This window comes from Coregonus lavaretus (genome assembly GCF_964263955.1).
Source record: "Coregonus lavaretus genome assembly, chromosome: 34".
Classification (NCBI taxonomy): Eukaryota; Metazoa; Chordata; class Actinopteri; order Salmoniformes; family Salmonidae; genus Coregonus; species Coregonus lavaretus.
In genome coordinates this window covers 14,973,956-14,988,854 of record NC_140021.1, presented here as the reverse complement: position 1 = coordinate 14,988,854, position 14,899 = coordinate 14,973,956, and the positions used below count along the sequence as shown (strand labels likewise).

Genomic DNA, 14,899 nt, shown 5'->3' with positions numbered 1-14,899 from the left:
CCCTTCTCCCGCCTCCTGTTTCCACTTGAACCTGCCAGGTGTGTGTGTAATAATAATAATGATCATTATTTGGTGGGTGCTTATGTTTGTCCTGTTACACACAAGTGTTTTTTTTGCATATGCCAACTCCCCTTGAGACACCCTCAGGGAGTGGGGTCACGGCCAGGGTCACCATTGTACAGCACCCTTGGTGAAATTAGCACAGGGGCACAGGGTGATTTTTTCACCTTGCCGGCTCTGGTATTTGAACCAGGAACCTTTCGGTTACTGGCCCAATGTGCTAACCTCTGGACGGTGGAGTTTCAGGGGGAGAGTTTCAGGGCACTGCTCCTCTCTGAAGAGGAAATTAAAGAAAGTTTCTGCTGAGGGGTTTCAACTTATCCTCTCTTTCTGTCTGCACGATATACACTACTGGTCAAAAGTTTTAGAACACCTACTCATTCAAGGGTCTTTCTTTATTTTTACTATTTTCTACATTGTAGAATAATAGTGAAGACATCAAAACTATGAAATAACACATATGGAATCATGTAGTAACCAAAAAAGTGTTAAACAAATCCAAATATGTTTTATATTTTTGATTCTTCAAATAGCCACCCTTTGCCTTGATGACAGCTTTGCACACTCTTGGCATTCTCTCAACCAGCTTCACCTGGAATGCTTTTCCAAAAGTCTTGAAGGAGTTCCCACATATGCTGAGCACTTGTTGGCTGCTTTTCCTTCACTCTGCGGTCCGACTCATCCCAAACCATCTCAATTTGGTTGAGGTCGGGTGATTGTGGAGGCCAGGTCATCTGATGCAGCACTCCATCACACTCCTTCTTGGTAAAATAGCACTTGCACAGCCTGGAGGTGTGTTGGGTCATTGTCCTGTTGAAAAACAAATGATAGTCCTACTAAGCCCAAACCAGATGGGATGGCGTATCGCTGCAGAATGCTGTGTTAGCCATGCTGGTTAAGTGTGCCTTGAATTCTAAATAAATCACAGAGTGTCACCAGCAAAGCACCCCCACACCATAACATCTCCTCCTCCATGCTTTACGGTGGGAAATACACATGCGGAGATCATCCGTTCACCCACACCGCATCTCACAAAGACACGGCAGTTGGAACCAAAAATCTCAAATTTGGACTCCAGACCAAAGTACACATTTCCACCGGTCTAATGTCCATTGCTCGTGTTTCTTGGCACAAGCAAGTCTCTTCTTCTTATTGGTGTCCTTTAGAAGTGGTTTCTTTGCAGCAATTCGACCATGAAGGCCTGATTCACACAATCTCCTCTGAACAGTTGATGTTGAGATGTGTCTACCTTGTCACAACACAGCTGATTGGCTCAAACACATTAAGAAGGAAATACATTTGGTATAGTTTAACAGGTTCTTAATGTTAAAGGGGGTTTCAACTTATTAGGCTACTTTCCCCTTGTTTCATCCTGATACAAAGTTGAAATATAGAGTACATTTCAGATGTAAACATGATTTATTTGATATCCTACAAAAAAATTATCCATACAGTATAAAGTTCCCTCAAGTAGTTTACCATATTGTAAAAATAGAAACTGCTCTCCATGACTTACCTGGCTAAATGAAAGGTTGGGGAAGGTGGTCTAGAGTTACAATGAGACATACAATTACAATGGAATTATAGCTAGCTAGTGGTTCATAAACTTACGGAGTGGTACATTAAGTTACAGTGGTACATTAAGTTACAGTGGTACAGTAATTATTACAGAAACTTTCCATTCACTCCCTAATCTCTGGAGTGGCGATAATGGCTGTTCTCCTCCTCCGTCCCTCCATTGTCTCACTGGTTTGACGCCAGCAGTAATTACATTCCATTACTACAGTACCTTTATCAATGAAAACCCCCTGGAGGACCAGAAGTGAAATTACAGTGGAGGAATCAGAGTGTATTGAATTATCCCCCTTAGAGGATAGGCCTGGGTTTTATCTCCTAATTCCTCTCTGCTAGTAAAATTGTGAAAAGCAGCTCACCATTTCCTCCCATGTAAATCACATTGACATTCAGCTCTGTGCTCGCTCCCTCATGTCTAAGTATCCTTCATTTTCTCCCCTGACGTAAATCACATTGTCATCCGTCTCTGTGCTCGCTCCCTCGTGTGTGGAGTGGGCCCTAGTGGGTGGGCACGTAAATTGGATTCAGTGTTCGTATTTAACGTGCACTGATACACCGATACGATGCGGTCTGCTGTGTAGGATGTATTCATTCAACCTCTGTGTGGGTCGATGAACCACAGCCATATACATGAATGGGAAAGGGGAAGGGAAAGGGGTTGGTTGTAGTGGTTAATACTATACCACCTGGTCAAACAAACTCAAGACCTTACTGGAGGAAATAGTCTACACCGTATTTAAAACAATGTGATGTGGTATTCCTGCCTACAGAAAACGGCTATTATAGAATGTTCTCATTGTTCAATATTAAACTGCTGTCTCCTGCTCAAGTGTCAGTTTATTGAGTGTTTCTAAAAGCTGTTTTATTGTGGGTTTACAATGTTGTTAATGAACAATTCATCGTTTTTTGCCCAATGTTTAATGTTCTCTTCGTTTAATGCCTATTTATGTGTTTCCATTGTGCCATCCTGTTTCAGTGTGTGTTTCTAATGCAGTTTAACACCAGTATATTGTGTTTCTAATGTTATTTTTGTGTTGACAGGAGGCGGAGTGGCACTGTGATGAGTTCACTAAAGGAGCCTGCTTCAGTCGGGGCAAGTCAGAGGTGAGGCCTTTAACACACCAATCCCAACATGAAACAAACCCACTCATAACTCAGACTTAACTTAGACTTAACTCAAACTGGAGAAAATCCCTCATGGACAACAATGTGTGATTTATGTCTGAAGTAGGATTTAGTGGGTTTAGTACACACCTTTTCATTTAAACTGACTATACACAGACAATGTTTTCCTTTCTTCTGTTTGTTTGTTTGTTTGTTTGTTTGTGTGTGTGTGTGTGTGTGTGTGTGTGTGTGTGTGTGTGTGTGTGTGTGTGTGTGTGTGTGTGTGTGTGTGTGTGTGTGTGTGTGTGTGTGTGTGTGTGTGTGTGTGTGAACAATGTATATAAATGTCACTCCACAATAATACAAAATACAGGTTTTTGAAAGCACATCGTGGACCGCTCAAATTGAGTTGAGACACTAAACACAATCACGGTCAAATATGATACATTACATAATCTACACACATGTATGCATAATTATTTTATATTATTAAATACAGTGGATGAAAGGACAACTAGGTACTTTAAAATAAATGTCTCCGTTGGAGGATTAGATGCCAGGCTTTGGCTCACACATTTACATGGCTCACACATTTACATGGCTCAGACATTTACATGGCTCAGACATTTTTCTTAATAACATTTCCCATAGTTGATTATTTTCATCAAGACATTTTTCATTTTGGCTGGACAGCTGACCAAAAAGATCATCCCTAGTGTTGTTGTATAGCCCACAGTAAGTATAATCTCTAATGTTGCTGTATAACCCAGAGTAAACGTCATCTCTAATGTTGCTGTATAACCCACAGTAAAGATAATTGCTAATGTTGTTGTATAACCCACAGTAAAGATCATCTCTAATGTTGTTGTACAACCCACAGTAAAGCAAGGCATGAACTTCTGTTTCAATGGAACTATCGTTACAAAAAGGACATACACGTTTATCTGACTGCATGGCCAGGCACGACTCCAACACCATCATTAAGTTTGCCGATGACACAACAGTGGTAGGCCTGATCACCGACAACGATGAGACAGCCTATAGGGAGGAGGTCAGAGACCTGGCCGTGTGGTGCCAGGATAACAACCTCTCCCTCAACGTGACCAAGACAAAGGAGATGATTGTGGACTACAGGAAAAAAAAGAGGACTGAGCATGCCCCCATTCTCATCGACGGGGCTGTAGTGGAACAGGTTGAGAGCTTCAAGTTCCTTGGTGTCCACATCACCAACAAACTATCATGGTCCAAACACACCAAGACAGTCGTGAAGAGGGCACGACAAAGCCTATTCCCCCTCAGGAGACTGAAAAGATTTGGCATGGGTCCTCAGATCCTCAAAAAGTTATACAGCTGCACCATCGAGAGCATCCTGACTGGTTGCATCACTGCCTGGTATGGCAACTGCTCGGCCTCCGACCGCAAGGCACTACAGAGGGTAGTGCGTACGGCCCAGTACATCACTGGGGCCAAGCTTCCTGCCATCCAGGACCTCTATACCAGGCGGTGTCAGAGGAAGGCCCACAAAATTGTCAAAGACTCCAGCCACCCTAGTCATAGACTGTTCTCTCTGCTACCGCACGGCAAGCGGTACCGGAGCGCCAAGTCTAGGTCCAAAAGGCTTCTCAACAGCTTCTACCCCCAAGCCATAAGACTCCTGAACAGCTAATCATGGCTACCCGGACTATTTGCACTGCCACCCCACCCTACCCCATATTTTTACGCTGCTGCTACTCTGTGAATTATTTATGCATAGTTACATTAACTCTACCCACATGTACATATTACCTCAACTACCTCAACTAGCCGGTGCCCCCGCACATTGACTCTGCACCGGTACCCCCCTGTATATAGCTTCCCTACTGTTATTTTATTTTACTTCTGCTCTTTTTTTCTCAACACTTTTTTGTTGTTGTTGTTTTTATTAAAAAAGAAATGCATTGTTGGTTAAGGGCTGTAAGTAAACATTTCACGGTAATGTTTACACCTGTTGTATTCGGCGCATGTGGCAAATAAAATTTGATTTGATTTGATTTTGATCTAGGGGAGTGTTTGTGTATCGACCAGTCTCAATAGCGAGAGGGGCCACTCCAAATCAACATTTTGTAAAAGAGCTTTGATATTGCTTGGCTAAAACAGTACGCTTATTGGGTTCTGTCCCAAACGAGCATTTAAAAAGGCAGTAGGTTTGCAGTTTGTTACTTTCAGGTTTGGGTAACTCTTTCTATGAAGCCCATATGCAGAATGCATTATACAGCATTAGACATGCACTAATAATGCAATATAAGCATAGTTATAGACACACATAAAGACTCATATAGACTCATATTTCAAATACCAATAGTCAAAATGCATTATAAGTATCATCATAATCACTTATAATAAACAGCAACATAGTGCTTCATAATTGCTGATCACTTCTTCCTCAAGGATCATACAGCATTATGACTATCAGTGTGATGCGTTTCAAACATTTTTGTCAATGAGCAGAACATGATTATTACAGCATCATAATCTTTGTTATGGTGTGTTATAGCATACTTATAAGCCACTATAAAGTCATCTTTGATTGCTTTAGGTAACGTGATGAAATGACTTTTTATTTTTGGGATTATTTATGTTATTACGATGTGGAGGAGTGCCAAATTGTAAATTGTACAATTTTGAGGCAATTTATGTTACGTTTTGAGTAAAAAAGAGTGCAAAAGAATGAAAAGCTTTGTGTTACAGTATCTCATCATGAAACATTCTGAATGTTTCACTTTACTGAAAGCAGACAATGACCACTTTATAATTGTATAGGAACAGCTTATGGTTTATCATAGCTGTCTGCTTTAGGCATTTCATCACTTGACCTAAAGCAATCAAAGATGACTTTATAGTGCTATGACGGTTGGTGCCGTTTAAGTGATTTTTCTTTTTTATGAACACGGCCTTATTTCTATTACAGCATATTGGATGTCATTCATATTTCATTCACCCCACTCAATGTAACATCTATAAGTTTAGGCTACAACACAATACTCTAATTTTCCCTGTACCCATCATGAGGTTGCTATAACCTAGCCTATGAATGATAGTTTACAACGTAGGTGCACAGGTCGAGAGAATTTTGAGTAATCAAGGTGACAGACAGTGACACATTCAATACCGCCTTGCACACTCTTGCCTGCATCTAGTTGATCTAGGATGTAATCAACAGTTACAAACGAGAGTTTCTATTGGACAAATTCAGGTATGTTTATCCCCGTTTCGTTCTTTTTGCTTCCGTTTAAGAAATGTTTTTAACAGACTCGGCGCAATGAATGAATACACCCCTGATCACACGCAAACAAAGTTCACTTTCATAGCAGCCACTTACAAACAGCTCGTTGTATATATAATTCCTTCTTGCATCTATCTACGAGCTCTCCCCCTATCATATTTTCCCTTCGCTTGTGGACTTCAGTGCACAACACATCAGCTGTCTGTGACCAGGTGAAAAAACCTTTCCAAGCCAAACCTTCATATCATGACCGCTAACCGCTACACACAGCCTACATCATTGTCACTTCATAGTCAACAAAGCTACTAGAACTAACGCATTAGTAAACCCGCTAGAATCATGCAGTACAGTGTACTGTCAGCAGCAAGCAGTTTAGCTGTTACACCGGCAGGCCCCGGTGGCAATAAATTAATAAAACCAAAAGCTTACCTTGACTTGGAAGAGTTCCAGTGTTGGATAGCCATAGCCAGCTAGCTAACATAGCATCCCTCTGTTTGAGCCAGGTGTTTAAGTAGGCTAAACTAGCTAGCTGCACTCCACTCTAAGTAAGTGAAAGTGAAAGTGAATAAAAAATACTACGAAATCTCTCTCTCTCTCTCTCTCTCTCTCTCTCTCTCTTGCTTCTCCTTAAGTTTGGAAGAAAGTAGTTTGTTCAAAACTGTTCAACTATTGTATTTCTCTCTCTTTGAGTAAACTACTCACCACATTTTATGCACTGCTGTGCTAGCTGGCTGTAGCTTATGCTTTCAATACTAGATTCATTCTCTAATCCTTTGATTAGGTGGACAACATGTCAGTTCATGCTGCAAGAGCTCTGATAGCTTGGAGGACGTCCTCCGGAAGTTGTCATAATTACTGTGTAAGTCTATAGATGGGGGGTGAGAACCACGAGCCTCCTAAGTTTTGTATTGAAGTCAATGTACCCAGAGGAGAACAGAAGCTAGCTGTCCTCCGGCTTTCACTATTTTTATTTTTATGAAATTCACTGAGGAGGATGGTCCTCCCCTTCCTCCTCTGAGGAGCCTCCACTGTTATAGTGGCTTATAAGTATGCTATAACACACCATAACAAAGATTATGATGCTGTAATAATCATGTGCTGCTCATTGACAAAAATGTTTGAAATGCATCACACTGATAGTCATAATGCTGTATGATCCTTGAGGAAGAAGTGATCAGCAATTATGAAGCACTATGTTGCTGTATATTATAAGTGATTATGATGATACTTATAATGCATTTTGACTATTGGTATTTGAAATATGAGTCTATATGAGTCTTTATGTGTGTCTATAACTATGCTTATACTGCATTATTAGTGCATGTCTAATGCTGTATAATGCATTCTGCAAATGGGCTTCATAGAAAGAGTTACCCAGGTTTGTTTATCAATTGGTACCACTTTAGTTCATTGCTCTCTAAAAGTGCTGATTTAAAAGCATTACGGTAATTTCCAGAAATGCACTCTGTCTGTATCAGTGAGCACTGTGTGTATACACGTGCACACACACAAACACAACTGTGATGAGTTCACTAAAGGAGCTTACTTCAGTTGTGGCAAGTCAGAGGTGAGGCCGTTAACACACTCATCCCAACATGAAACATATCCACTCATAACTCAGACTTAACTTAGACTTAACTCAAACTGGAGAAAGTCCCTCATGGACAACAATGTGTGATTTATGTCTGAAGTAGGATTTAGTGGGTTTAGTACACACCTTTTCATTTAAACTGACTATACACAGACACTGTTTTCCTTTCTTCTGTTGTGTGTGTGTGTGTGTGTGTGTGTGTGTGTGTGTGTGTGTGTGTGTGTGTGTATATATGTGGTTTTCCTGCATACCCTCCTCCAAATAACATGCTTTATAACTGAATGTGACCGTGTGCTGAACTGCAGGGGCCTATTGGGTATTTCAGTTTTTTGGTTGAAGTCTGAGAGATTGGCCTTATGTGTGTTTATCCCTCTGTGAAAGGTGGTTAGAGGCCTATAACACACACACACACACACACACACACACACACACACACACACACAACACAACACAACACATAATAGTGTCATTCTGAATTACAGACTAAGCTACCTTAGTCCTAAGGAGTTGTTCCCGACTGTTCCCGACTGCCGACTCCACTGGAATTGTTTTTCTTGTTGTTGCTTCTGAAGATACACTCCTGTAGTGTACAGAACACTAAGAATAGCATTAAAGACATCATTCTCTGCCTATATATTTCTCTCTCTCTCTCTCTCTCTCTCTCTCTCTCTCTCTCTCTCTCTCTCTCTCTCTCTCTCTCTCTCTTTCTCTCTCTCTCTCTCTCTCTCTCTCTCTCTCTTTCTATTGCTCTCTCTCTCTCTCTTTCTCTCTTTTTCTCTCTCTCTCTCTCCCTCTCTCTCTCTGTCTCTCACACTCTCTCTTTATCAATCTCTATCTCTCACACTCTCTCTCACTCTCTCTCTCTCTATCTATCTCTCTCTCCCATTTACTTGGCAGAGTTGGGTGTTTTATTACTTAGTCCGCCGCACAGCAATATACCGTAACTTAAGTTATTTCACAGATACGGTGTCTCTGCCTTGAGTGAATTTACAAGTGATTGTGCTCTTTAAAGCCGGTGTCTGCCTCTCTGAACCGCCTTTGATTTATTTCCACCAGGAGAAGAAAAGGGACTTAAATTGACGGGAGGCAGCTCTGTCTGGTTTGTCATTCGAGAGCCGTGCGTAACAGTCTCCGTGTTACTGTAAGGAGCCTGAATGTTTGTCAGGAAGTTTTCAACAAGTGACGCAAGACACACATTAAAATCAGCTTCTTATTTACTGGGGGAACAACCGCCGTGCTGAGTTGAGTTATACACACAGGCAGCTACACACAGCGAGACACACACACACACAGCGAGAGAGACACACACATACAATGTGCTTAGTACAGGAAAACGAATCGTTTTACGAGTTAACCTCCATCTTGATAGGGGGGAATAAAACATACCCGACTTCTACCACTCCCACAGACACACATATAGAGCTCCCACTCCCCCTTCAGCGGTCCCCTGTAACACTCCTAAATCAGGCACCACTGATAGAGAGAGGTGGAGGAGAGAGAGAGTGTGAAAGTGAGTGAGAGGAGAAAGAGAAAGCGAGATAGAAGAGCGAGAAAGAGAGGAAAAAGGAGAGACAGAGAGGGGCTCCGGGCATCTCTAGTACCCCAGACAGTCTGATTTACTGGCCCTAAATCTGAACAAGGGCCCCTCAGAACCACAAGCACCAGGTCCCTTCAGACTGACTCAGGGGAACTTACTGTATGAGTGGTTTATTTTAAGACTCCAGTCAGACGATGCAAAAATGCACATGTTCTGACACAACTTCTCACTGCTAGCATCGTGTTAGTGTTGTGTGTTTTTGACAAAGTCCCTGACAGACTGATCAGTGTGAATAGTGTTGGGGGAAACAGAGGTCGTGTTGTTTCACTGTTTCAATCAATCACATTTTATTCATTTTTATTTGTATAGCACTTTTCAACCCAGGCTTAACGCTAACCCCCAAAGGATTAGCCAAGGCAACAGAGGCAAAGAAAAACTCCCGATACAGATGTAGGATCTTAATTTGATCACCCTGTTGCAGGAGAACTTTCCTGCAATGCAGGACATTTAAAACTTGAGGTTTAAAAAGGCTTCTGAAGTTTGTCATTTCCACTTTAAAATTTTAGACTTGATTTTCCCTTATGAAAAATGTATCAACCCCTACAAAAATGTTCAGTAATTAATCCACATAAGAATTCACATTTCCTTTTGCTGCAGGATAATTTTCCTGCTGTAGCAAACTGTCTTAAATTAAGATCCTACATCTGTAGGTACTCTAGGGCTGCAGCATCATTATTCAGAGTTAGTACATTGTTTGGATATGACTGGCTAGTATTTACACATATACTTTCTTATCTTGCATATGTAATTATTTGTATTGTATGTAATTGTTGTGTTTTTAAAAAATCTTCTTCTACCTTTTTCGAGCTCTCGTTGAAGAGAAATTCCAATGTATGTACTTACAAATGGCAAATACTTGAAACTTGGTTAAGGTGTTTTTTCCTGTGTTCGTGTCATTCTATGAGTGCTAATGTTAGCTGTGCTGTTCTGTCCTCACCACAGGAGGAGTGTCAGAACTACATCCGAGTGCTGCTGGTGAATGGAGATAGACTGTTCACCTGTGGAACCAACGCTTTCACACCCATCTGCACCAACCGCACAGTAAGAATCTAATCATGTATCTTCTATCCTCCCCTCTTTCCTCCTCTCCTCTCCTTTTTTCTTCTCTTCTCTTCTCTTCTCTCCTCTACTTTTGTCACGCCCTGGCTCTGGGGACACTGTTATGTTGAGCCAGGGTGTGTAGATCTATGTGTTATATTTCTATGTTGGGGGTTCTAGTTCGTCTGTTTCTATGTTTGCCTGAGTGACTCCCAATCAGAGGCAACGAGTGTCATCTGTCGTTGGTTGTCTCTGATTGGGAGCCATATTTAAACTGTATGATTTTCATTCGTGGTTGTGGGATTTTGTTTCTAGTCTGTTTATGGTAGACCGTGAACTGTCACGTATCGTTTGTTGTTTTGATCGTGTCTCTTAATAAAGAGTATGTTTGCCTGCAACGCTACGCCTTGGTCCTCGTCTGTTCTAGACGATCGTGACAGAAAATCCCACCACAACTGGACCAAGCAGCGAGTCGAGGAGCCATCGCCATGGAAATCCCTAGCAGATCTCCGTGGCAGCCTCGACTGGGTCAAGCCGAGTGAAGAGCAGAGAGAGTGGACTTGGGAACAATGGAGGAAGAGCTTCGACTGGGTCAAGCCAATTGAGGAGCTGAATAGCGGGAGTTGGAGGCAGAAGAGCGAGAGTTGGGCGAGAACTATAGAGGCCTGGCCCACGGGGAAGAGAGACCCCCAGAATTTTTTTAGGGGGGGGCTCACGACGTCGGGGCAGCAGGAGGCCGCGATAGAGCGGTCCAGCGGGTTGGCAGAGGAGGCCGCCAGGTTACGGGGGCCACTGGTCGAAGAGGGGATGGAAGGTGTAGAGGCACGGCGAGAGGTACTGGGGTGTGTTACCAGTCCGGTCCGGCCCGTTCCAGATCCCGGTGTAGGGCCAGTGGTGTGTGTCCCCAGTACGGTCCGGTCTGTTCCTGCTCCCCGCACCAAGTCAGTGGTGCGCTTCGTCAGCCCGGCCCGTTCCTGCTCCCCGCACCAAGTCAGTGGTGCGCTTCGTCAGCCCGGCTCGGCCCGTTCCTGCTCCCCGCACCAAGTCAGTGGTGCGCTTCGTCAGCCCGGCTCGGCCCGTTCCTGCTCCCCGCACCAAGTCAGTGGTGCGCTTCGTCAGCCCGGCTCGGCCCGTTCCTGCTCCCCGCACCAAGTCAGTGGTGCGCTTCGTCAGCCCGGCTCGGCCCGTTCCTTCTCCCCGCACCAAGTCAGTGGTGCGCTTCGTCAGCCCGGCTCGGCCCGTTCCTGCTCCCCGCACCAAGTCAGTGGTGCGCTTCGTCAGCCCGGCTCGGCCTGTTCTCCACACCAAGCCAGTGGTGGGCGTCGTCAGTCCGGCACGGCCCGTGCCTGTTCCACTGGTGCCTGGTTCGGCACTGGTCAGATGTTTTACGCCGGAGCTAGAGCAATCCGCTCAGTGTGCAGTCCAGCTCCGGCCAGCGGGGCCAGACCAGACCAGGGGTACTTTGGGGGGTTGGAGAGGGAGCGGGGATCAGGCCCGGAGCCGGATCCGCCGCCTAGGCGGAGTGCCCACCCGGTCCCTCCCCTGTGGTATTTGGTTGACGCGGTCGGAGTCCGCGCCTTTAGGGGGGGGTACTGTCACGCCCTGGCTCTGGGGACACTGTTATGTTGAGCCAGGGTGTGTAGATCTATGTGTTATATTTCTATGTTGGGGGTTCTAGTTCGTCTGTTTCTATGTTTGCCTGAGTGACTCCCAATCAGAGGCAACGAGTGTCAGCTGTCGTTGGTTGTCTCTGATTGGGAGCCATATTTAAACTGTATGATTTTCATTCGTGGTTGTGGGATTTTGTTTCTAGTCTGTTTATGGTAGACCGTGAACTGTCACGTATCGTTTGTTGTTTTGATCGTGTCTCTTAATAAAGAGTATGTTTGCCTGCAACGCTGCGCCTTGGTCCTCGTCTGTTCTAGACGATCGTGACAACTTTATTTCCTTATCTGCAACTACCTTCTCTTTTCCTCTCTTCTTCTACTCTATCCTCCTCTGCTTCTACTCCACCTACCGTATATAAACCTGCAGTTTAACCTGAGGGAAGTGTGTGGGCTGTTGGTTATATTATATAGTAGGTAGGTGGAGGGAGGGAGGGACGGTGGGGGTTTACCTTTGTAATGGCATTTGTTTTTTCTCCAAAAGCAGCTAATGCAAAGGTCACCGTCTCATAACGACTGCGTCAGAAATACATATAGTATAAATGTCAAAACATTATTACGATGGTATTTCATCAGCCCTGTTATAGGAGAACACATATTTACTCTGAATTGGTCTGCTAATATGAAAGATAAGTACTGCATAGCTATAGAGTTCAGAGAGAGAGAGAGAGAGAGAGAGAGAGAGAGGGGATCGCGAGAGAGGTAGGTAGAGAAAGAGGGATTGAGTGCGACAGAGAGGGAGAGAGGGGGGGATTGGGAGACAGGGAGAGAGAGATAGGGAGAGAGAGGGGGGATTGGGAGACTGGGAGAGAGAGAAGGATTGAGAGCGACAGAGAGAAGGAGAGGGGGGGATCGGGCGAGAGGGAGAGAGAAAGGGATCGAGAGCGACATAGAGGGCGGGAGAGGGAGAGAGGGCAATAGGGGGGAGGGAGGGAGGGAGGGAGGGAGGGAGGGAGGGAGGGAGGGAGAGATCGCGAGGGAGGGAGAGAGGGAGAGAGGGAGAGAGGGATGGAAAGGGAGAGAGATGGAGAGGGAGAGAGAGTGAGGGAGAGGGAGAGAGAGATCGTGAGGGAGGGAGTGAGAGAGAGAAAGGGAGAGAGTGAGTGAGAGAGAAAGAGAGAGACAGAGGGAGGGGGAGAGGGAGAGGGATTGAGTGCGACAGAGAGGGAGCGAGAGAGAGATTGCGAGGGAGAGAGAGAGAGAGAGAGAGAGAGAGAGAGGGAGGGATTGAGTGCGACAGAGAAGGAGATCGAGAGGGAGAGAGGGATTGGGAGAGGGAGAGGGAGAGGGAGAGGGAGAGAGGGGGAGGGTGAGAGAGAGATCGCGAGGGAGGGAGAGAGAGAGAGGGAGATTGCGAGGGCGGTAGAGAGAGAGGGATTGAGTTCGACAGAGAGGGAGTGAGAGAGGGATGGAGAGGGAGAGAGATTGTGAGGGAGGGAGAGAGAGAGAGAGGGACTGATTGCGACAGAGAGGGAGAGAGAGAGTGATGGAGAGAGAGGGAGAGGGAGGGAGAGGGAGAGAGAGAGGGATTGAGTGCGACAGAGATGGAGAGAGAGAGGAATGGAGGGAGCGAGAGACAGGGAAGGAGAGAGCGGGAGGGAGAGAGAGAGAGGTCACGAGGGAGGGAGAGAGAGAGGGATTGAGTGTGACAGAGAAGGAGATCGAGAGGGAGGGAGGGAGGGAGGGAGGGAGGGGGGAGGGGGAGAGAGAGAGGGATCGAGAGCGACAGAGAGGGAGGGAGTGGGAGAGAGGGAGGGAGAGGGAAAGAGAGAGAGATCGCAAGGGAGGGAGAGAGAGAGAGGGATTGAGTGTGACAGAGAAGGAGATCGAGAGGGAGGGAGGGAGGGGGGGAGGGAGGGAGGGAGGGATGGGGGAGGGGGAGAGAGAGAGGGATCGAGAGCGACAGAGAGGGAGGGAGAGGGAGAGAGGGAGGGAGAGGGAAAGAGAGAGAGATCGCAAGGGAGGGAGAGGGAGAGAGAGAGAGAGGAGAAAGAAATATGCATTTAGTTTTCATAATGTGTGTACATAATCACAGATTAATATCCCGTTAATGACCCATTCACTGTCTTTACTGGCATTTACCGAAATTAATTATTTCCAAATGTCCTCATTCATGACAATATCTTAATTAATTTCAAGACCTTATCAATATTTCTGGCGTTGAATGGCAGGATTATTTTTGCCCACTCTATGGGTTTGTCAGAAATTAGATAATGAAATCCTCTAGTCATGATATTGATGATGGCGATGATGATATTGCCACTGATAATGATGATAATGATGATGATGAGTATGATGATGATGATGATTATGATGAGTATGATGATGATGAGTATGATGATGATGATGATGATGATGATGATGATGAGTACGATGAGTGTGATGGTCATGATGATGAGTATGATGATGATGATGAGTATGATGGTATGATGATGATGATGAGTATGATGATGATGATGAGTATGATGGTATGATGATGATGATGAGTATGATGATGATGAGTATGATCATTATGATGATGATGATGATGAGTATGATGATGATGATGATTATGATGATGATCATTATGATGATGATGATGAGTATGATGATGATGATGGTGATGAGGATGATGCTTATGATGATGATGATGATGATGATGATGAGGATGATGATGAGTATGATGATGATGATGATGATGATGATGATGATGATGAGTACGATGAGTATGATGGTCATGATGATGAGTATGATGATGATGAGGATGAGGATGGTCATGATGATGATGATTTTGATGATGATGATGATGAGTATAATGATGATGATGAGTATGATGATGATGATTATATAGAGCTTATTATTGCAGACCCAATGGCCTCTTTGCTGCCCTGTAGACAGCTATGAATCATCAGACACCAAACACCTGCTTGGCTGTCTCTCTCTGTGTCTGATCACATTTATGAGACGGCTGCAAGGAAGTGTAACATAGCAACTGACCAGGAAGGAAGGGAGTGAAAGAGAGATGATCT

At 44.5% G+C, this 14,899-nt stretch overlaps 1 protein-coding gene across 3 annotated transcripts in view; it reads left to right on the top strand.

Moving 5' to 3' along the window:
• Positions 1 to 14,899, top strand: part of sema5a (sema domain, seven thrombospondin repeats (type 1 and type 1-like), transmembrane domain (TM) and short cytoplasmic domain, (semaphorin) 5A) — a 192,829-nt gene that overhangs the window by 79,985 nt on the left and 97,945 nt on the right. For all 3 annotated transcript variants that reach the window (XM_084152038.1, XM_084152039.1, XM_084152040.1), the window contains 2 exons: positions 2,677 to 2,739; positions 10,132 to 10,230. In XM_084152038.1, coding sequence (XP_084008164.1) covers positions 2,677 to 2,739; positions 10,132 to 10,230 — 162 coding nt within the window. The remainder of the gene's footprint in view (positions 1 to 2,676; positions 2,740 to 10,131; positions 10,231 to 14,899) is intronic.